This window comes from Geosmithia morbida (genome assembly GCF_012550715.1).
Source record: "Geosmithia morbida isolate 1262 chromosome Unknown scaffold_4, whole genome shotgun sequence".
NCBI classification, from domain to species: domain Eukaryota; kingdom Fungi; phylum Ascomycota; class Sordariomycetes; order Hypocreales; family Bionectriaceae; genus Geosmithia; species Geosmithia morbida.
In genome coordinates, this window is record NW_023336191.1 from 1,323,502 (window position 1) to 1,343,306 (window position 19,805).

Consider the following 19,805-nt stretch of genomic DNA (forward strand, 5'->3'; position numbering starts at 1 on the left):
CTACCGAATCGACCCAACGTGATTATAGAGTAGTCGACCACCTCCCATGGTCAAAATAAGCATCGTACATATCAACGTATGATAAATCGTTCATTGCTTTAAGCTATCTATATATCTATCTGAACAAGAAGCACACGGGGAGAGTGCCCTAGTACATTTGTTGCAAATCCCTCACGACGGTTATAGAACACCATTTGGCGAGCACGAGTTTTTCGGTCTTGAGAAATACTATGACCAATTCAGAGCCGGAGACAGCCAGTAACACATAAAAGGAAACCAAAAAAGTAATGATATCATCCGAAAGCTTCATTACTCAAAAGATGCGCATGCCCAGAGAATTCTAAGAATGCGAAACGCCGTGAATGGCAGGTCAATACTACTACTGTTAGGAAACAACCGGTCGTCAAACAAGCAATGCATAAGTCAAACAAACGAAATATAAAGTATACACAAAGAAATAGTAGTGAGCGCCCTGTCTCCCAACTTGCAAAATCATTACAAGGGATGCGCCTGTTTATGACCTAGTAAAGCGGCCTCGGCTCATCCCACTTCTTCACTTGCTGTACAGGCTTCTCCGGTGCCGGCGATTCCTCCTTGGCTATATCGGTAGTCAACGAGACGCGACCACTGCGACGCCTGCGAGCCCCTTCGCCTGCGATGGGGCCTATCCACTCCCACGCACGGCCTACCTCACCATTGCGGCCCTCTCGCTGACCGGTCCTGACGTTGCTGTTCTGCTCGACAACAACCTTAACCTTGCGCCAGATACTCTCCCGCTCAGACAGTGAGTGCACCGACCTGAGGACATCGTCTCTCAGGTTCGGAAGGAACAACCAAGCGTCGTCGATGCCTTCTTCCCCGAGTTCCTTTTGGTTCGAAAGCCGTGTCATGACGAGGTCGACCAGTGCTGGGACCTGCGCCGACGTGGTAACATGCCTGCGGTACCGCGCCCGCGCGACAAAGCTGAGCACAACAGTTGCAATCAAAAGTCCAATTGCGAGTCGATATCTTGCCAGTCCAAGTCGTACGGAGCGCCAGAACGCACAGCTGAGTGGAACGCGAGCGAGAGAGCTGGACGATAGGCGTCTGTTTGAAATGGTGGAGGCACCGGTCGTTCTGTAGGAGGAACGACAGATCTGGTTAGTTGCTGAGTCAGAAATGGACTGAGACCAATAAGGAAAAGTGAACAGGCAGAGTAGTATAAAGCACGACATGAAAACGAGACAATAAGAAAGAGGTGTGCCAACTTACCGTGTAGCAGGTTCGACCTCAACCTCTTCCCTGGATGTGACCTCACCAATGGCAGCTACCCAGAGGTCTTCAAATTCGGCGCTGTTCAGTCGCTTGCTACGCTTTCGGCTGACAGTTTCTTTGAGCTCCTGCTCATCAATTGAAGGAGTGTTACCGCCATCCTGATCCTTGAGGCTGCGGCACTCATATTTAGCGCGCTTCTCGCGGAGCACCTCGATAGCCTTGTCGGCAACAGCCTGGACGCGGCGAGCCTTCTCACCATCAGGCTCGCACGTAGGGGGTAGCGGAATCAGGCCACCAAAGGAAAGAGGGTGCGACCGGAGGAGGAAATCCGGTTCGCATCGCGCCTCGAAATTCTCGTAGCAGTAAGCATGAGCAGGGCACTGCTCGCACTGCGCCTCGACGAAAGGTATGGCGAAGTCGGGAATAGGAACGTTCGGTGGTATGATCTGTTGAGGCTGTCTTCCCAGGCCACAGTAACCGACACCGATCTTCTCTTGTCGATACCAGGCGCCATAAACACCAAGAAGGGTGACGATGAGGACTAGGAGGGGAGTTGTGAAACTCGTCTTGCGTCCCGATTGGTGAGGAGATTGACGGGACGGGAGTCTAACCTCGCCCTTGTCCTCTGCTTCCTCGAGCCCTATCTGCTCATCGGGAGTGAACTCCTCGCCAGGCTCCATCTCATCGTAAGCCACCTGAGGTTCCCTGAACTTGGGGACAGAGTTTTCTGTGCGACGGCGCGAGGATTTGACACTCCTTGTGGTATCCACATCGCCCGTCTGTCGTCGGCTGCGGGGCGTCTTCGTACTGGGCGGTGAGCTTCCACTTTGGAAAGGGTTGTCGTTCGTAAAAGCGCTCTTGTTTCCCTCAGCGGGAATTTCTTCGTCCTCGGGCTCGGGTTTTATTTGAGGAGTGATTGTCCTCCGGCTAGTGCGACGAGAAGAAGCAGACACGGGTGGTTCGGGTTCGGGGGTTTCGTTGGCATGTGATAGCGCACGGCTGGCGGACCTCGATGTGCGTTTCGAGATGCTCCTAGGGGGCGGTGGGATATTGTCGTAGTCCTCAGTCTTGACCCTGGTTGATGATTTCCTGGGCGACTTGGATCGCTTGACAGACGGAGGAGGCGCAAGGTCATGATCGTCCCAGTTGCCAGTGTCCTCGGCGCTGCCAGCGTTGACGATGCCCATGCTCGATCGCTTCGCCCGAGCCTTCTGCGCCCGAATCTTGGGAGCCTGCGGAAGCACGTACTCCTCGACGAGTTGTACGAGCTGAGCTTTCTTTGCGGTCGATGGGTAGTCGACGCTGTGCGTGACGAGAATGGACCTCAGCCGGGGCATCGTCACGGAGCGAGGGTCGAAACCCTCTTGGAGGTAGTCGTCAACATCGGCCATGATGTAACCCACTTTGCGACTGCGCGTGCGAGGCTAGTGATGATGAACGATGAGAAATGGCGACGTGCGATCAACTTTGCTGGAAAACAACAATAACCTGGGTAACTGTCAGAACTTGAGACATGTGTCTCAAATCGTGCCAGGGATCTGGAGGCGGGTATGTTACCAGCCACAGATGCAACCACACTCTGGTGATTTGAACTGTTGAAAAAGCGACGCTCCTTTCGAGCCTTTTGAAGGGGTCGCAGGAAACGTGGCCCACAGAGAAGACAAATGTGTGTGACGATGGAGGGGTTGAAAGAATTAGAACTGGGACATTCCAGCGGGTTGTTGACTGCTAATATGATGGATGATAGAAGTACGTAAAAGCATTGGCCAGCTGGTCTCTGTGGCAACAGTTCCAGTGGATGCTACCAAGCCACAAAAAATCTGCGCTACTGATTTGCTCATAAATCCAATAGAACCACTTTTCTGCACCGCCACGCATCCAACACACATCCAACGCCACACAAGGCATCGGAGATCTAGTGGCTTGATACCGTGTTAAAAGTTATACAGACTTGCCATGACATCTGACCTCATCCGCACCATAATTACCAGCAGGAGCAATTGCCACCGCCCTACTTGGAGGAGAGTGTAGGTGACATGGCTACGAGAAATCTCATGCTGCGAAGTACCACGCGTGTCTGTCGGAGCTGTTCACGACGCTCCCAGACCTTTCGGCGCAACTATTCCACCCGGTCCAACGACTTTTATGATGTAGTCTGTGTTGGAGGTGGCCCGGCCGGGCTCAGCCTTCTCGCAGCTCTTCGTGAGCTCCATCTATGGAACATTCTCATTCCCAATCAGTATCTAACGAGCACGCGTATGAAACAGGAGCCAATCCCGTCACCGCCGGACTCCGCATCGCTCTCGTCGAAGCTCAGGACCTCGCGAAGGCATCGACCTTCTCCCTCCCTGCCGACCAATTCTCCAACCGTTGTAGCTCCCTTACGCCTTCGTCGGCGCACTTCCTCAACTCAATAGGTGCATGGCCGCATATACAGCGCAACCGCATCCAAGAGTACCACGATATGCAGGTCTGGGATGGCCTGACCGACGCGCGCATCGAGTTTAACTGGCAGCCTTCCTCGGCGTCGGGCAAGACGATTGCATACATGACGGAAAACCTGAATCTGGTCTCGGGACTTCTCAAGCGTATCCATGAGCTAGGAGGTGTCGACATCTTTGATAAATCCAAGGTGGAGAGCATCGAGTTTGGGAAGGAAACGGAAGAGTTTGACTTGAGGCAATGGCCTGTCGTGCACCTCTCGAGCGGCGAATCGCTCACTGCGCGACTCCTCGTTGGTGCCGATGGCGCCAACAGCCCCGTGAGGTCCTTTGCCGGCATCCAGAGCAGGGGTTGGGACTACGGGAGGCACGGTGTCGTGGCCACTTTGCAGCTTGATGGTAGCGGGTGGGGTGGTCAATCTACCAAGACGGCTTATCAGCGATTCTTGCCGTCGGGACCCATCGCCATGCTCCCGCTCCCCGGAAACGTTGCGTCGCTCGTGTGGTCGACAACACCTAAGAATGCAGCTATCCTCAAGAAGCTGCCTCCGAAGGACTTCATCGCCATGGTCAACTCGGCCTTCCGACTCCGACCTGTTGACATCGCCTACATGCACACGATGAGCGACGGCCAGAGCGAGGAACTTGCATGGAGGGAGAAGCACACGCCTTTCGACCTAGAGATGCTGCCCCAAACTGTCGTGGGTGTCCAGGAAGGTACTGTGGCATCGTTCCCGCTCAAGCTGCGTCACGCCGACACCTACATCGGCGAGCGTGTAGCCCTCATCGGTGATGCTGCGCACACCATCCACCCTCTTGCCGGACAGGGACTCAACCAGGGCCAGGGCGATGTCCAGAGCCTCGCGAAGGCCATTCAGTATGCCGTCTCGCATGGCCAGGACTTGGGCACCCAGATGTGGCTTGAGTCATACAACTCGGAGCGGTACGCCGCCAACCACGTTCTCATGGGCGTCTGTGATAAATTGCACAAGTTGTACTCGGTTGAGAGTGGGCCCCTGGTGCCGCTGAGGTCCATCGGCTTGAGGGCTGCCAATGCCTTGGGGCCACTGAAGAACTTCTTCATGGAGCAGGCGTCCGGGACTGGGACCAATATGTTCTAGGCTGCAGGCCTCCTTTCCTTCGTCGTGTAATAGTAGGACAACTTTACCGTACTGTATCATCTTATAAATATAGAGGAAAAAATGTATCATTCAGTCTGGAAACCACTTGAGACACACGGGAAACCTGTTGTTAAAACCTGAAATATATTAGACATTGTCAGGTGTATAGATGAGAAGAAGAACACACTTGCATTGGATCACAACTACCGCTAAGAGGAATTATATCTACTCTTTGTCGCCTCTCTAGCCAGCTATGGTACAAAACAAAAGAAACCAATTCTAGTAAGCGGCATGCACATTCCACATATCTTACCGATCAACCTCACCTGTGAAGACACGTGATTAGTGAAATAAGTCTAAAGACAAATAGATTATGATCAGAGGGAAGAGGGGAGTGACTTACCAAACACCAGATCCATCGTGCCGATGACGGCAACAGCATCGGCCAGAAGATGGCCCTTGGAGACATGGTCGAAACCGCCGAGATGGGCAAAACCGGGGGCACGGATATGGCACCTGTAGGGGCGCTCGGAGCCGTCGCTAACGATGTAGACACCCATCTCACCCTTGGGGGCCTCAATGGCGGAGTAGGTGTCGCCGGGGGGCACAGCGTAGCCCTTGGTGAAGAGGAGGAAGTGGTGGATAAGGGACTCCATGTTCTCCTTCATGGCAGCGCGTGGAGGAGGGGAGATCTTGTAATCCTCGACCTTGATAGGGCCGGCGGGCATCTTGTTGAGGCACTGGTGGATGATGCGCAGGGACTGACGGAACTCCTCCATGCGGCAGAGGTAGCGGTCGTAACAATCACCGTGAGAGCCTACGGGGACGTCGAACTCGACCTGGTCGTAGGCATCGTAAGGCTGAGATTTGCGGACATCGAAGGGGACACCGGAACCGCGGAGCATGGGGCCGGTGAAGGACAGGTTGAGAGCGTCAGCGGCGGAAACGACGCCCACTCCCCTCAGACGCTCTACCCAGATGCGGTTGTCCGTCAGCATCTCCTCGGTCTCGTCAAGACGGTCTCCAAACTGCGTGGCCCACTGGTAAATGTCGTCAAGAAGGCCTAGTGGAATATCCTGAGCAACGCCGCCAGGACGCACGTAGGCCGCGTGCAGACGGGCACCAGAGACACGCTCGTAAAATTCCTAGTAGCAAATTAGGAAAATTGGAATTCTAATCCCATGAGCTGAACGAAGAAGCTAACATACCATAAGCTTTTCTCGCTCCTCGAAACCCCAAAGGAAAGGAGTCAGGGCACCGACGTCCATGGCGTGGGAAAGGACGGACATGAGGTGGTTGAGGATACGGGTGATCTCGCCGAACATGGTGCGGATCCACTTTGCACGCTCGGGAATCTCGATGTTGAGTAGCTTTTCGACAGCGAGAGAGAAGCACTGCTCGTTGGTCATCATGGAGACATAGTCGAGACGGTCAAAGTAAGGGAGGGCCTGGAGGTAGGTCTTGTACTCGATCAACTTCTCGGTGCCACGGTGGAGTAGGCCGACATGGGGGTCGGCGCGGACAATCTCCTCGCCATTGATCTCAAGAATCAGACGAAGCACACCATGGGCAGCCGGGTGCTGCGGCCCGAAGTTGACGGTGTAATGCCTGACCTTGCGGTCTTCGACCGAGTTCTCGCGCGACTTTTTCGGGCCTGCCGACCCCGAGCCTACGGTGCTGTACAGGTCATCCGGGGTGGAGAAGTCGTCGCTGACGGGCACCAGTCGCGTAGGAGCAGCCTCGGGTATGGCCGCATACTTTCGAAGATATGTTGTCGAGAAGGAGCGAGCTACTATCTTCGTCATCGTCGGGCGGAGGCTAGTAGCAGCAATCTGCCTGGCGGCACCGCGGCAGCTAGTCAACCTGTGGAGGGCGAAGGCCATTGCGGAGAATGGGGAAATCGGAGAGTGTGGGGAAAGGTGGTCCTGGTAAGAAGCCAGAAGAAGAGAGGCCGTTGGCAGTAGTCAGAAATATTCTCCCTGATGAGCACCCAATTGCCCGCGGGGTCAATGGCGGAGAGATGTCGTCGACTGAAGGGCACACACGCTTTGATGGATTGGAGGTGATAGCACGAGTATTTACCTGCTCAACTACCAAACTGACACTCACACTCACTCCCCATGGAATGAATGGGCCAATCTGGGGGGTTTGACGCGGGCAGTGGATTCGGACCATTAGTTTTCGCTCTTCCGGTCCAATCATGTCATCTGTATTATTGTTACAGCCCCAGTCCCCCAGACTACGTTTTCCTCCGCATTATTGCTTTTATTTAACCGATACCCCCAGTATTACCGAAAGAATTTATGAATCCACTAGATTACTCACCCCTTTTGTAACTAAGTCCTTGGATACTGCAGAGTAACAATACACACAACCTCGACGTTCATTTAGTACATCGACACCTCACCCAACCGTACAATCCAACTGTGAACTGGTACCAGGAGTGTTTCTGGTGTTGAAATTTTGGGCACAACCCTTATAATTCTTGAAAACCCTTATGGCAGCATCCAATTCAGAACAAAACGTCCGATGCCTTGATATCGCCGTCATTCTTTGACACAACTCCTAGGCAAGCTCTACTGCCTCAGGAGTTCGCTAGCCCAACTAGAGAGCACCATAAGTGGACAATTCTCTCGAATGGTTGCCCTCCATACTCTTATCAAGTGCTGGTTTTCCGAAAACTATACGATCTGGATCTTTAGAATCATCTGCTAAGGACTATGCAGCTAGGAGCGCAGCATCAAACAAGAAAGTCGTCCTTCTACAATGTCCTTGGATGCATGGCGAAGTCCTGGGACCTTTGAGAGAATTGAGCAGCGCATTCAAAGCCTCGATAATGGACATGAGCTCATGGCATGGAGACATGTGCAGAGCCATAGTTGCTTTGCGAAGGCTCACTGTCTCCCTTTCTCGCGTATAACCTATGTCTTTCAAGCCTTGGGAACAAGCCACTGAATAACCGGTGGACCTTTTTATTTTATTTTATTTTTTTTGGAATATGCAGTCGCATGGTAAGGGACCGGGTGTAGAAACTCGCTGACTTCACTGCTCTTCAGGCAAAATGATGTTGTACCCAGGACTGACATAGAGCTGATTGGCGAGGTCGCATATGCGCCGCGTGACGTTTGTCATGCTGCCAGTAGCCTGGGTCTGGGACATGATGAACTTCGATGCGACGACGGCCTTGTTGCGTGCATCACTCTCGGGCAGGTGATACTTTTCCAGCATGGCCTGTGCCATGTTGAAGCGGTAGGCATTGTGGCGCACCACAGCAATTGAGTAGATGACATCCCTATTCTCGCGGCCGTCGAGGAACTTGCGCATCGTTTCCAGGGCGACTCCGCGCACTGCCATGTCGGCTTCCCGCCTGACCATCATTGGGCTGGCATTGACGTGCGTGGTGACGAACTCGCCGAGGCTGAACCAGAACTCCAGCTCGCGCAGGCGGTGCGGGTTGTTGCTGTTCCTGATGGGTGGGCAAGCCGGGTTGAAGGGGAGAAGGGTACCGTCGAGCAGGGCCTGGACGAGGCGGAAGCGCGCCTTGACCTCGACGGCGTCATTCTCGTGCGGCATGGTCTCGCGGGTGCGGTTGTCGACCCCATCGGGCGCAGCAGACAGGGCGTTCTTGGCTAGGTCCCACACCAAGCGTAACTCCAAGGTACTCGAGTACATCATCTGTGCCCGGTCCGTCACCTTGATGTTCTCCAGCACCTTGAGGAACACGGCCATTTGTGCCACCAGGCTGCCTTGCCGGGGGAAGGACATCTTGCCATTTTCCGTGAAGTAGAACCATATCGATTCAAACAAGGCATGCAGGCCCGGCGCGTACATTTCGTGATAAACCTTGACTACCTCTTGGTACGTGGTATCGTTCTGGATACCCTTGGGGACGGGGGGTGCCGGCCCATGGCGGTTGATGAGCTCCTCTACGAGCATGGCTGGATGCCAGTGTGTGCCTTGGGGATCTTCTCGAGGGTCGTTGCTTAGAGCCTTAGGTGTCTTCTCTTATTAAACATTGTGTGGATGGTGGCGTGAACTGTTCATGTGGAGGAATTGAATGAGTGGCAGGTTCAGGTGAAAGAAGCTAGGTATTGAGCTATGTGGCCTGCGAAGATCGGAGGGTGGAGATCTGCGGCGGGACCTGGAGCTTCTTCAGCCGCCAATGCAATCTCCACATCAAAAAACTTTCCGAGGGTTGGGGGGGAGGGCGCAGTTTTACGGCACGAAAAAAAGAGGAACGAGAAGAACGGGTGAAAAGAAAATAGAGATGTAGGAGTGTCGAGGGGCAAGTGATATCTAAGAGGTAGTACTGCCGAGTGTCTATTCTATTAGTAGCAGTAGTATGCAACCCTTTCCCACCATGTACATATGCATCCTGTAGGCTGCTGCATAGCACCTTGAAGCTCAGGGTACCAATCATCGGTATAATCACGGCCACTGGCTCAGATGGAGTATAGTTCCCTGGACGGTGGTAGGGCATGGAAGAGCCAGGAGGTGATGCAAGGCTCCGCGTTCTTTCCATGGAGTCGTCCCCATCCAGCTATTTCCTGTTACCGCTACAACCTTTGGAACGTACGCACCAGTGGTCCCGTTTGAGGGTTTAGAGGCAGAAAGAGATAGCCAAGGCTGCTCTCTACTATACCGTAGCTATCCAACATAGACGGCAGCAGCCTGGATACAATGGTGATAGCATGGCTTACCACCAAAGTGATAAGACTCTATTAGAAAGCAATGTGTCCAATGTGTCCCACAAGGTTGCAGGGGGGTTGAAGTACTGCCATGTGCATCTTACCCAGTGACTCCCAAAAGACCACCGGCCTGGTAAGTGAGGCCAATCATGAGCATTTATGGATGGTACCGTTTAGCCAGTCATCCTGGGGGGGGGGGGAGGTTATTTTGTGTTGATCAGCCCTGCCTCAGCCAACGCGCCACCATGCGACCGGGAGATTTCCAGACTTGCAGCAACCTTCAGCTTCGTTTCGACGAGCTCTTGAATTCCTTGTTCGGGCAATCAGAGGCTTTGTGGCCCGTCTTTTGGCAGTTAAAGCAGTTGAGTGACTTGTTGCCATTGGGCGACCCAAACTGGTTGCCACTTCCGGCAGAGGAGATAGATGTCAGCTTGTTCAGCTTGACATCCTTCTTCTTTCTCTTGTCGCGGAACTCCTTGGCTTTGGAAGCCTCTGCCGTCTGTTTGATGGATCCTGATCGGGATCGTGAGCGTCCATGCTCGCTCTGTTCTCTGCCACTGCGCTTGAAACGGTTCTCGTCTTCAGATTCATCGTCGCTCGAGCCGGACTCGTCCTCGGGGCATGTTTTCTATATTTGCGTTAGTGTCTGGTAAATCGGAGATTCAGGGGCAGCAAGAGCTCACGGTTTCCTTGGCCTTTGCATAGCCCTTTGTCGAGGTGCGCACAGGCTTGTCAATAGTATCAGCCTCATCATCTGACGAGTCGGCGCCACCATATCCGACATAGACGACGCGACGAGGCGGTTTGACGGGTTGTTTCGATTTTTTGCCCCAGTCGGCGTCGAGGACCCAGTGCGTGTCGTTGCCGCCATGCTTATCGATGGCAGCCTGGCGTTTGGATTCCCGTTCATCAATGGCGGCCTGGATAGATGCCTGGTCTATGTTGGCACTGAACTTGTCGTCGTCGGGGCCCAGCTTGCGCTTCTTGGCCGACGAGGCGTCGCTGTCGGAGCCTGGTGTCGATGCGGCTGATGCGGCGGCCCTCTGCATGAACTTCATGCTGAGGAGCCTCGAGGAGACTCCCTTTGGTGTTTCCGGTGCCATGTTGGGCTGTACTGGGTGTCGAGGTCGTGGGTTGTTTACAGGAGGGGCGTAGCTGTATTTTGTTGCAGACGTCAACGGTATAGAGAGTACGTCGAAGCTACATAAGTAAGGTTTTTTTTTTTTTTTTTTGCCTGCAGAATCCTTGCGCGGCTTTTGGGCGCGAAAAGAAAAATGTACATGTACAGTGGGGCGCTTAGGGAGCCCCCCCCCCCCGGTCCTCCCCCGTCCTCCCCCGTGGAGTGGTGGAGTCATAGGCTGACACGGATCAATGAAAATTCCGCTAATGTCCATTACTTACCCTACCCCATATTGTCGCAACCATTACCCCAACCAAAGGCCAGTCGTCTCTCGGCTAGGATTCAAATCGTCAGCATACTCTGTTTACATCTTCTCTGAGCACCATGGCCTCGTCCCAATTGAAGGCGGTTTCTTCCCTGGCGCGCGGCCTGCGCGTCTCCTCCCAAAGCCGTGCCTTCTCCGTTTCCGCTCGCCACCTCGACGCCTCTGTGCCCTCGGCTACCAAGTCTGAGGCGTCGCTCGCCGTCGACGAATCCAAGCCTGTCGAGATCAACCAGGCCCCAAACCGACTTGGTATTTGGTCCCGTAGCCAGCAACCTCGATCCAAGGCCATGACTGGCCCCCGATTCGAGCAGACTGATTTCGATGTCCAGGTACTTACACACGCCCATCACCACTACCACCAAATGGCCTACGTGCTACCGTTTGATTATGGCCTCATATGGCTACGGTTACTGACTGGGTTGAATAGCCCCAACCGCCCTCCGCCATGGAGCTCATTCACAAGGAGCCCGTACGGTGGTCACACGACCGTATCGTGTCATGCGATGGTGGGGGTGGTCCTACTGGTCACCCCAGGATTTTCATCAACACCGACAAACCCGAGATTGCTGTCTGCGGCTACTGTGGCCTACCATTTGTGAGTCTGGGGCTTTCCTTCTGCCCAAATCAGATGGCGTAGACCTTCGCAAACTGACGAGTCTGCTGTAGGCCCACGAGCACAACCGAAAGGCCATCGAGGCTATTCCCCAGCCGTCCTACCCCCTTGCCTAAACAGCATTATAGTGTATTGCCGGCTAGACTGGGGCTCAGCTGTAGACTGGGCTAGGGTGGCGGCTGAATTATATTTTGGGAGCTGCTTTTCCCTTCTGAACCTCGAATCTTGGGAACGTGGATGTGGAGGATATTGCGTGTATAATGAATATATGGAACTTCCTCGATCCGGTCGCCGTCCCGCGTATCAAGTGCCTGCGCTTTGGAAATAGTCTTGACTAGGTTGAGATATCACACTGAACGGCGCGAATCCCGCACACTTCTACGATCCACCAAAGCCGAAATCCTCTTGACTCCCCACAGCCAAAACTCCACCCGAGTTCCACTTTGTCTTCTGGAAAGGAAGCATGCGCACTTAACTCCTTAATCTTCTTCTGGTCAGAACTGCTACATTGGCACTGCTAATACTTGAATGCAGGTTCGAACAACAGATTGACGAGAATAATAGAGGACTGTCAAAGCTACCAGACATGTAACTACGGTTAAAAGTGATGACGCAAGGTGGTGAGATGATCTTGATCCCTACCCTGTGTTCCTTCCCTCGTACGATGTAGCGGCTCCTTTCACGACATATCCGTCATGTTCTTCACTTTGTCAATCGCTTCTCAGGCTCTTCGCAAACGGCCAGCATACAAATCCATGAGGAATCAGTTGGTGAAGTAGTGGTCCCCATATGTGAGTGCACTTTCTCTTCGATGCTCTTGGGAGCGCTGAGCATGTCGAATATGTTCTACATGTTCCCCGCAACAATAGCAGTTCTCTCCAAGCTTGAGTGGGAAGATTCCTATAAATAGGATGACTGCGAACACAGCCCTTACTTCACTATGGAACTACGGGTGATCGTTGATGATATCAGCCGCGAAATTGCTGTTAATGATAGTGAATTGTTGATATCGCCGAATAGCATCGCTATTGCCTGTGATTCAGGAGTGTTGTCAGTACATACAAGGCAAACTGCTGTATGATAGTATCTTGTTGGGGGCTGAGCAAAGACAAACTTCAAAGTATCATCTTACTTATGACCATTGGTAACAAGGAGACCCTGGACACCAGCTGGCTTCGGATATCTATCAGAACCTGTGACAGAAGCATTATCTGTCCCATGACTCAGCTCTATAGGTCGCCCTCTCGGCTGTTCACGGTGCATTCAAGTATATGTATAGCGATGATGGTATCTAGGCTTTTGTTGGAGAGAAGAACATATGGTAGTAAGTCCGCCCCGTTCTTTGCCTGGAGTTTCAATGTTATAAGCCCCCGGTAACCTCATGGATGCTCCCGCCCAACAGCAATATCTCTTTTGGTTATGCCTGTTCACATTCTCAACGTGCTGCGTTGCGGCTTGGGTTTCTGACTCCGGAAAAACATGGAAACATACCTTAAGCCATGCGAATCCGAATTCGACGTTATTTACTACTAAGCTTCCTTCTTTCTCTCGCTAAAGTTCGACTGATGATGAGATTTTATTCTATTTTTAATGATTTCATCCTCGTAAAAGGTAGTTTCCGCGACTAATATTATTAGTATTAGCGATCTCAAGATCACGATATACATGGAGGTGACGAGAATCTCTATGGCAAGCGTGTCAACAACGAGGATATGAAAAAAAAAAATCACTACTACTAGTGCGAAAGATGGCATTAGGCATCACATGTTAGAAGGCTAGAAGGCTTCTTCCATGAAAAATAGTGAATATTCCAGGGCATCAAGGTAAATTGTAGCAGTCTCAGCGAAAAATACCGACGAGCCTTTGTCGGCTTCCGGAGAAATCCCTTTAAGGCGACGCCCTGCGCGTTGACAGCTGCCCTAGTCATGCTTCGCCCCCCCGCGTCCATCAGAGGGCCCGATGAGGTTGAACTCAGGATGTACAGATGTGCGGCTAAACACTGCATATCCGTACTGCAGGAGCTATCGAAGTCTTAGTATCGGCGCAGCGGCATTGGCGTACACTATAGAGGGTCACTGATGGCAGGCCTACAGATGCGTTAAAGGGCTCCAACAACTCGGGTCCACGACTGTCCGGCTGGAAGATGGGAGAATGGCTAATGCCTCAGCAATACACCTGGCGGATGGGACCCCAAGACTGGCGAGTTCTACAGGGAGATCAGCGAGAAGATAGACCATGCCTTCTGCAACGTCGACCTCTAACCTCCGTAATGTGGGTGACAAAGGCCGGGAGCAGATATACCGCGATAACTCGCACCATGTGCTCGTCAACAACGAGGCCCTAGCGGCCATGGTGCGCAACTTCTAGAAGCGTGTGCTGAACCGTGAGCCGACCTGGGCATGTATTGGCGTGAGGCGCCTGGGCGATGACGATATGCGAGTTGAGATCGAGGTTGTTGCGCATAACTCTGCGTGACGATTGATACGCAAGGCCGGAGAGGTCCGAAGGCATATATGTATAGCATATCTTTCTTTATATTTATTCTGTCAAGATGGAAAATGGAATACAATGGCAAGGCACATGGACACCTCTAACCCCTTCCCTTGAGCTCCTAGTAAAGTGACGTTCCGGCTTTGACGGGAGAAACAATACCGAGATCCGCCATCTTCTCCACCATATTCCACAGCGCAGCATCGCAGCCTCGCCTGACAGCCAGACTAGCAGTAACTGGCAGATTCACCTCGGTAAAAGTGACGTTGCTGTAATACGTGACCTGGCCGATGGGCACGGTCATGTCGGCACATCCGAAAAAGGGGCAGATGTTGCCCCCAGCTCCTGCCGTACCTGTTTCCACGAGGAATGCAGCCCCATCATCCTGGTTGAGACTATATTCACGAAACGACGGTAGCCCCTTGAAGCCAATATCGTAGACAATCATGGTCTCAGAGCAGGTCTCATCATTCCCGTGCAGAATTCTGTCGTCCCAGACGTCGAATGCCTTTCTCCGAGCTTGGAGGGCCTGTGTGTGAGTTTCTGACGTTACGTATGCGTCTTTGTCGTGGAAGTAAGCGCGGTGCTGCTTGTCCAAGGGTGGAAATGCACCTTTGAACTTGGCAGCGTATTCATCCAAGAACGGTGTGGCCACACTGACTTCCTGGTCATAGGTGAACATTGTGCTGAGCGTAGAGAGGAAATTTGTCATGTTGTTGGCACCCGGTACGTTCATCTCTTCCAGTGTTTGAGAGAAATTAAAGTCCACCATAGTAATGTTAAAGGCTACAGTCAGGTCCTTGAGGAATTTGTCCAGGATTACCTGGGCATCGGGGTTCTTCATGGGCAGGAAATCGACTGCGTATAGTAATTTTCTTGGGAATGCCGTGGTATCTGGCGATGGCTCGCGTATAGCGGGAAGATGCGTTGTTGACTCGTTCTGGTGCAAGTACGCCTTGTACCAGAGCTTGTTGACACTTGCCAGCTTGTATGGGTCCCGACTAAAGATACCCAAGGTGTCGGTAGAGTAGCTGATAGGCATTACCCCTGTGGTGGACATAAGACCCTGAGAGGGGCGATGCCCATATATACCGGACACAGCGGCGGGCCTGCGTACAGATTGGCCGGTGTCCGAACCAAGGGCGAAATCAAGCCAGTTGTAGGCCGCAATAGAGCAGGCTGACCCGGAAGATGAAGCAGAACAGGTCAGATAACCATCGCCTCGCGGGTTAAATGGAGGCTGGAAATCAGTCCAGTCCCAAGGATCAGCTGCGGAGGCAAATTGAGCAGTCTTCTGCTTGCCGACAACGACCGCGCCGAGGTCAATCTGTAACACTTTAGTTTCTTCATGTTATTAGCGCTTGAATAAGGAGGTATGCTCACCAGTCTCTGCAAACAAGGGGGGTTTTCCTCAGACTTGTTAGCAATCTTGTAGTATGCCAAGCTACCCCAAGTCGCAGTCAAGCCCTTGGTCTCGTAGATGTCCTTGACACCAACACGCTCTCCAGCTAAGGGCCGATCGTCGTCCAAATAATACACTCGCGATGGCACACTAGTATATGTAAGCTTTGGAAGGACATACAATGCGCAAGGAGGCACTTACGGTATCAAAGGAGACTCGGTGTCGGGGTTCATTAGAGAGAAAGATTGGTACGAGTCGGGCCCTGATGGATACGTGCCGTGGAGAAAGGTTCTGTAGACGTCTTCGTAGAGCCGATACACTCTGGAAATTGAGACACCGGTAGAAGAGACTGAGGCCATGTATGGACCATTCGGCACATTGGGGTCTGTGTGAGGGGCGATCGTCTCGATAACAGTGAGGTTGGTTTCTGAACTGAGTAGACTCCCACGCTCTTTGTCCACGAAGAGATACTCTGTTCCCATGGAAGACAAATGGTCTGTGGCAGACTTGTCCAATGCCGTCGATCCCAAGGTTGAAATGTGGACTGAGCGAAGAAAAGGCGTCCCGAAGACATCATCGATATCGCTGTACTCCTTGATCATAGCCTGCAAGTCGTCTCCCGTGACCACTGACCCATGGAGGGTCAGCTTGGTCAAGGGAAGTACTCCACTCGCACCCGGGATGACGGCTTTCAGGGTGTATTCGGGCCGGTCAATGGTACTGAGATAGTTGACGTCGTCCAGCTGGAAGAGATAGTCACCGCGTCCGATGCTAGGCAGCTCGCAGCAGACTGCGCTGGCGAAGACGACGCCGCACAAGGTCATGATGGTTGAAAGCCCATGTATACTTGAGGCCATCATTCTTTCTTGCGTTGCTGACCAGCTCGGGCCTTTGCCGTTGTAGGCAAACATCCTTTTATACTCTTCCTTCAACCACGGCAGGATTTCATTGTCGGCCGTTATCTGGGGACTCATTCATTTTATCGCTAGATAATGGGAATAAGCAATTGCACTGTGGGGAAATAGCCTCACGTCTGAGTCCTATCATTCGTTGAGTGTACACTGCTTTGTCGTCTGATGATAACCGGCGGATTTCAGATTTTGGCACACTAATTAGTGGTAGTATCAAGGCCACAAGGCTCGTCTAACCCATCATTTCTCGTGCCTCGGGTAGTGCTTTGCATTGCGATATGCAAGTTATCAAGCATCGATTGCTAATTGAATATTCTAGATGAATAGCAAAAAGTTGATGAGTGAAAGCACCAGCTCATCGCCGAGAATGCGGGGTAAAGCTCATTGGTAGCATGCCACGATGCAGGTTCATACGACGTGGTGGATATGGAATCAGACCGATAAAGCTTAGATCTTTACATATAACAAGATCCATATAGACACATAATGAGTAGGAAAAAGAGATGAGGGATGCAGGTAAGTCCAGTAAGGCTGTTCAGTATCAAATTGTAGTCGTATGGGTAGTACCCGTACCACGTCCCATGAAAAGAGTAAGAAAAGGTTGAGGAGTCACTACACGATTTCAAATAAACCATCCGGCTTAGTCAGAACGGCTGTACCTCTCCTACATGGTGAGCCTCTTATTATTGGCCTAACCCTTTCTATTGGCCTGAACCGGGGTGCTGTAACAGTGCTGTAACCGCTGACGTCTGCCCGCCGAGGGCTGCAGTGCTACGCAACCGGAGCAACGTCAGAGGTCCAGCGGAGTTCATTGCTAGTGCTAGTTTAGATCCAAAGGCAGGCGCAGCGGATCAAACACCCCGCCCCCCCCCCCCAAGCTTCTCGTCACCGGCGAAGAGAGAGCGTCTCCACCAACATCTGAACCTCAAGCATCGCCATCATGTGGAACGACGAGGATAACAACCCGTACGGCACAAGCTTTGACCGCCGAGATTCTCAGACCTCGTCCTCCCTGAATCCGACCTCCCCGACTTCTCCCACCTTGCATGACTGTGAGCGAGCGCCTCCGTCCCCTGTGGCAGATGCCTTGCCGCTGCTGCTTCGAGAAGATGGTCGAACAAATCAGGCTGACATTTGATCTCTAGTTGGCCACATAGAACGTGCGCATACACCTACGTCGACGAGTGACGATGAGGGACCCATTGCTTCCTATGGTGGGGGCCTAACGCTAGGCAATGATGGCCGCGGTGCCAGATTTGACGACGACGATGATGATGATGACGATGATGACGATGACGACGACGCCGCTGCCGCTGCCGCTGCCAGCGAAAACATCCCCAGGCGGAAGCCCGGCGGATACGACAGTCGAATCGAGCAGATCCTCTACGAGAATCCCTCTCTGTCCGTTGTGATTACCGACGCCGGCAAGAGCCTCGAAAGCGGAGGGAGGCACATTGTGTATACTATCCGCACGGGGGTACGTACCCTATGTTGAATCATTCAAGCCGAGCCCTTTGCTGACAGCTGTTCCCAGGATCTCGAAGTGCGACGCCGCTACTCCGAGTTTGCTTCGCTTCGTGAGGCTCTCACACGACTACATCCTACTCTCATCATCCCGCCTATCCCAGAGAAGCATACCATGGCCGACTACGCGGCGAACCCGACCAGTGCGAAGCAGGACCAGCAGATTATTGATCTCAGGAAGCGTATGCTTGCAGTATTCCTGAACCGCTGCCGCCGGATGGAGGCCGTTCTCAACGATGGCGTTTGGTGGAGGTTTCTTGATCCTAATGCTAGCTGGGTACGTCATTGTTGTGCTGAACGAAAACATCATCTAACCAATCGAGCAGAATGAGGTTATGCATTCGCACCCTGTCTCCTCTATCCCAAAGTCCATTCTCAAGGCACCTCCCTTGGACCCCGCGAACCCTACGGCCGCCCATAACTACCTCCCAGTGCCTTCTAGCTCGGCCAAGCTCAAGACTGGCTCCCACGATATCTCCGCGTCCACCTACCAGGCCGAAAACGCAGGCCGCGGTGCGCCTATTCCAAACAACCTCAGCGAGCAAGATCTGGACACCTATTTTATAGCATACGAGGCGTCTATCAAGGAATTGGAAAGCCTTCTCACGGGTCCTATGGAAAAGGTTAACCGTCGCACCCTCAGTCACCTGGCAGCCCTTGCCGCCGACCTCTGCGAACTAGGATCGAGATACAATGCTTTTGCCCTGTCAGAGCAGGCGCCGTCCCTAGGACCGGCCATCGAGAGGGTCGGCCAAGCAGCCGACATATCCTACCTTGCAACCGAAGAGATGTCCAGCTCACTAGGTGCCACCTTTGCGGAACCAATGAGGGAGAGCGCCCAGTTTGCAGGGGTGGTTCGGAGTGTGTTGCGCTACAGAGCTCAGAAGAGGATACAGCAAGACCTGACAGCGGATGAGCTCAACAAGAAGAGAGATCTGCTGGAACAGCTGGAACGAAGCGAAGCAGAGGCAAGGCGTATTGAACAGTACCTTTCTAGCAGCCAACAGATTTCGCCACCGCCGAAGCGATCGACCAGCCTTAAGGAACCTGGGCCCCGGCGAGATGGCCAGGAAGACACGGAGTCCATTGACTCAGATTTCCCTACCCAGGGCGACGTCCGTGGGCCTCCGCCGTCAGCCAGCCAGGGGCTCCCCGAAAGGCGTGCCAGCACGTCTCATAGAAAGATGCCAAGCAGCAACTCCATCACGAACAGGATCTTTGGACCCATCCGGCACGCTGTGCAAGGGGTAGTCGATGTGGACCCTGAGCGAACCCGACGCGACATGATTGGAAAGACCAGGGAATCGATCGGTCAGTTGGAGCAGGCTCAAGTTGTATCGGAGAGGGACGTCAAGGATGCGAGCGCCAGCGTCTTGAAAGACTTGAAACGGTTCCAGAATGATAAGGAGGAAGATTTGCGCAAGTACATGGTTCGTAACCCCCCCCCCCCACCCCAGCCCTCACAATATACCATTACTATTCAATGTGCTGATATTGACGGCATGTAGCTGGCTTATGCGCGAAGCCAAGTCGAGTGGGCCAAGAAGAGTAAGCAGCAGTGGGAAGAGGCCCGAGCTGAGATTGACAAGATAGACGAGAGGTGAAACACTGGGCAGCGGCCTCGAAGAAGCTCTCTACCCGTACTGTTCCTTTTGATTGACCTGGTGATATTTACTAAGAGCCTAATGATTTCAATTGATAAAGCGTCACTTTGCAAAAAGACAGAAGAATGCTGGCATGGTGTGTTAATGTCGGAGTTATTGAACACTGGAGGAACGGTAGCGAGGCTATCAGGCCCGAGAGAAAAGGAAAGGAAACGGATTACAAATAAGAATATTTGTTTGATACTTTCCAGCACAGAATTCAGCAGATAGTCAACTATTAGTGCCACGTCTTTACTTTTTGCACTTCTTGTC

General features: G+C 52.7%; 9 protein-coding genes across 9 annotated transcripts; 4 read left to right on the plus strand and 5 right to left on the minus strand.

Moving 5' to 3' along the window:
* Positions 1-521: 521 nt before the first annotated feature.
* Positions 522-2,645, minus strand: GMORB2_5889 (Man1-Src1p-C-terminal domain; the record flags this gene model as incomplete). Its single annotated transcript, XM_035467859.1, has 2 exons — positions 522-963; positions 1,252-2,645. 2 exons carry the CDS (start codon positions 2,643-2,645, stop codon positions 522-524), a joined length of 1,836 nt encoding a protein of 611 aa, XP_035322825.1.
* A 645-nt stretch (positions 2,646-3,290) lies between these two features.
* GMORB2_5890 (ubiquinone biosynthesis monooxygenase Coq6) lies at positions 3,291-4,816 on the plus strand (the record flags this gene model as incomplete). Its single annotated transcript, XM_035467860.1, has 2 exons — positions 3,291-3,456; positions 3,522-4,816. The coding sequence occupies 2 exons, from the start codon at positions 3,291-3,293 to the stop codon at positions 4,814-4,816; spliced, it is 1,461 nt and encodes a 486-aa protein (XP_035322826.1).
* A 377-nt stretch (positions 4,817-5,193) lies between these two features.
* On the minus strand, positions 5,194-6,699 carry GMORB2_5891 (NADH dehydrogenase (ubiquinone) Fe-S protein 2; the record flags this gene model as incomplete). Its single annotated transcript, XM_035467861.1, has 2 exons — positions 5,194-5,961; positions 6,025-6,699. The coding sequence occupies 2 exons, from the start codon at positions 6,697-6,699 to the stop codon at positions 5,194-5,196; spliced, it is 1,443 nt and encodes a 480-aa protein (XP_035322827.1).
* A 1,159-nt stretch (positions 6,700-7,858) lies between these two features.
* Positions 7,859-8,752, minus strand: GMORB2_5892 (Negative acting factor; the record flags this gene model as incomplete). Its single annotated transcript, XM_035467862.1, has 1 exon — positions 7,859-8,752. One exon carries the CDS (start codon positions 8,750-8,752, stop codon positions 7,859-7,861), a length of 894 nt encoding a protein of 297 aa, XP_035322828.1.
* A 1,032-nt stretch (positions 8,753-9,784) lies between these two features.
* GMORB2_5893 (Zinc knuckle) lies at positions 9,785-10,607 on the minus strand (the record flags this gene model as incomplete). Its single annotated transcript, XM_035467863.1, has 2 exons — positions 9,785-10,132; positions 10,188-10,607. 2 exons carry the CDS (start codon positions 10,605-10,607, stop codon positions 9,785-9,787), a joined length of 768 nt encoding a protein of 255 aa, XP_035322829.1.
* A 401-nt stretch (positions 10,608-11,008) lies between these two features.
* Positions 11,009-11,586, plus strand: GMORB2_5894 (NADH dehydrogenase (ubiquinone) Fe-S protein 6; the record flags this gene model as incomplete). The annotated part of the gene is made up of 2 exons (XM_035467864.1): positions 11,009-11,278; positions 11,377-11,586. 2 exons carry the CDS (start codon positions 11,009-11,011, stop codon positions 11,584-11,586), a joined length of 480 nt encoding a protein of 159 aa, XP_035322830.1.
* A 2,211-nt stretch (positions 11,587-13,797) lies between these two features.
* On the plus strand, positions 13,798-14,037 carry GMORB2_5895 (Enamine deaminase RidA; the record flags this gene model as incomplete). Its single annotated transcript, XM_035467865.1, is given in 2 exon segments — positions 13,798-13,914; positions 13,930-14,037. 2 exon segments carry the CDS (start codon positions 13,798-13,800, stop codon positions 14,035-14,037), a joined length of 225 nt encoding a protein of 74 aa, XP_035322831.1.
* Positions 14,038-14,173: 136 nt separating this feature from the next.
* GMORB2_5896 (Amidase) lies at positions 14,174-16,278 on the minus strand (the record flags this gene model as incomplete). Its single annotated transcript, XM_035467866.1, has 3 exons — positions 14,174-15,379; positions 15,436-15,604; positions 15,656-16,278. 3 exons carry the CDS (start codon positions 16,276-16,278, stop codon positions 14,174-14,176), a joined length of 1,998 nt encoding a protein of 665 aa, XP_035322832.1.
* A 1,027-nt stretch (positions 16,279-17,305) lies between these two features.
* On the plus strand, positions 17,306-19,493 carry GMORB2_5897 (sorting nexin-41/42; the record flags this gene model as incomplete). The annotated part of the gene is made up of 5 exons (XM_035467867.1): positions 17,306-17,417; positions 17,511-17,842; positions 17,900-18,166; positions 18,216-19,319; positions 19,398-19,493. The coding sequence occupies 5 exons, from the start codon at positions 17,306-17,308 to the stop codon at positions 19,491-19,493; spliced, it is 1,911 nt and encodes a 636-aa protein (XP_035322833.1).
* Between the last annotated feature and the right edge of the window lie 312 nt (positions 19,494-19,805).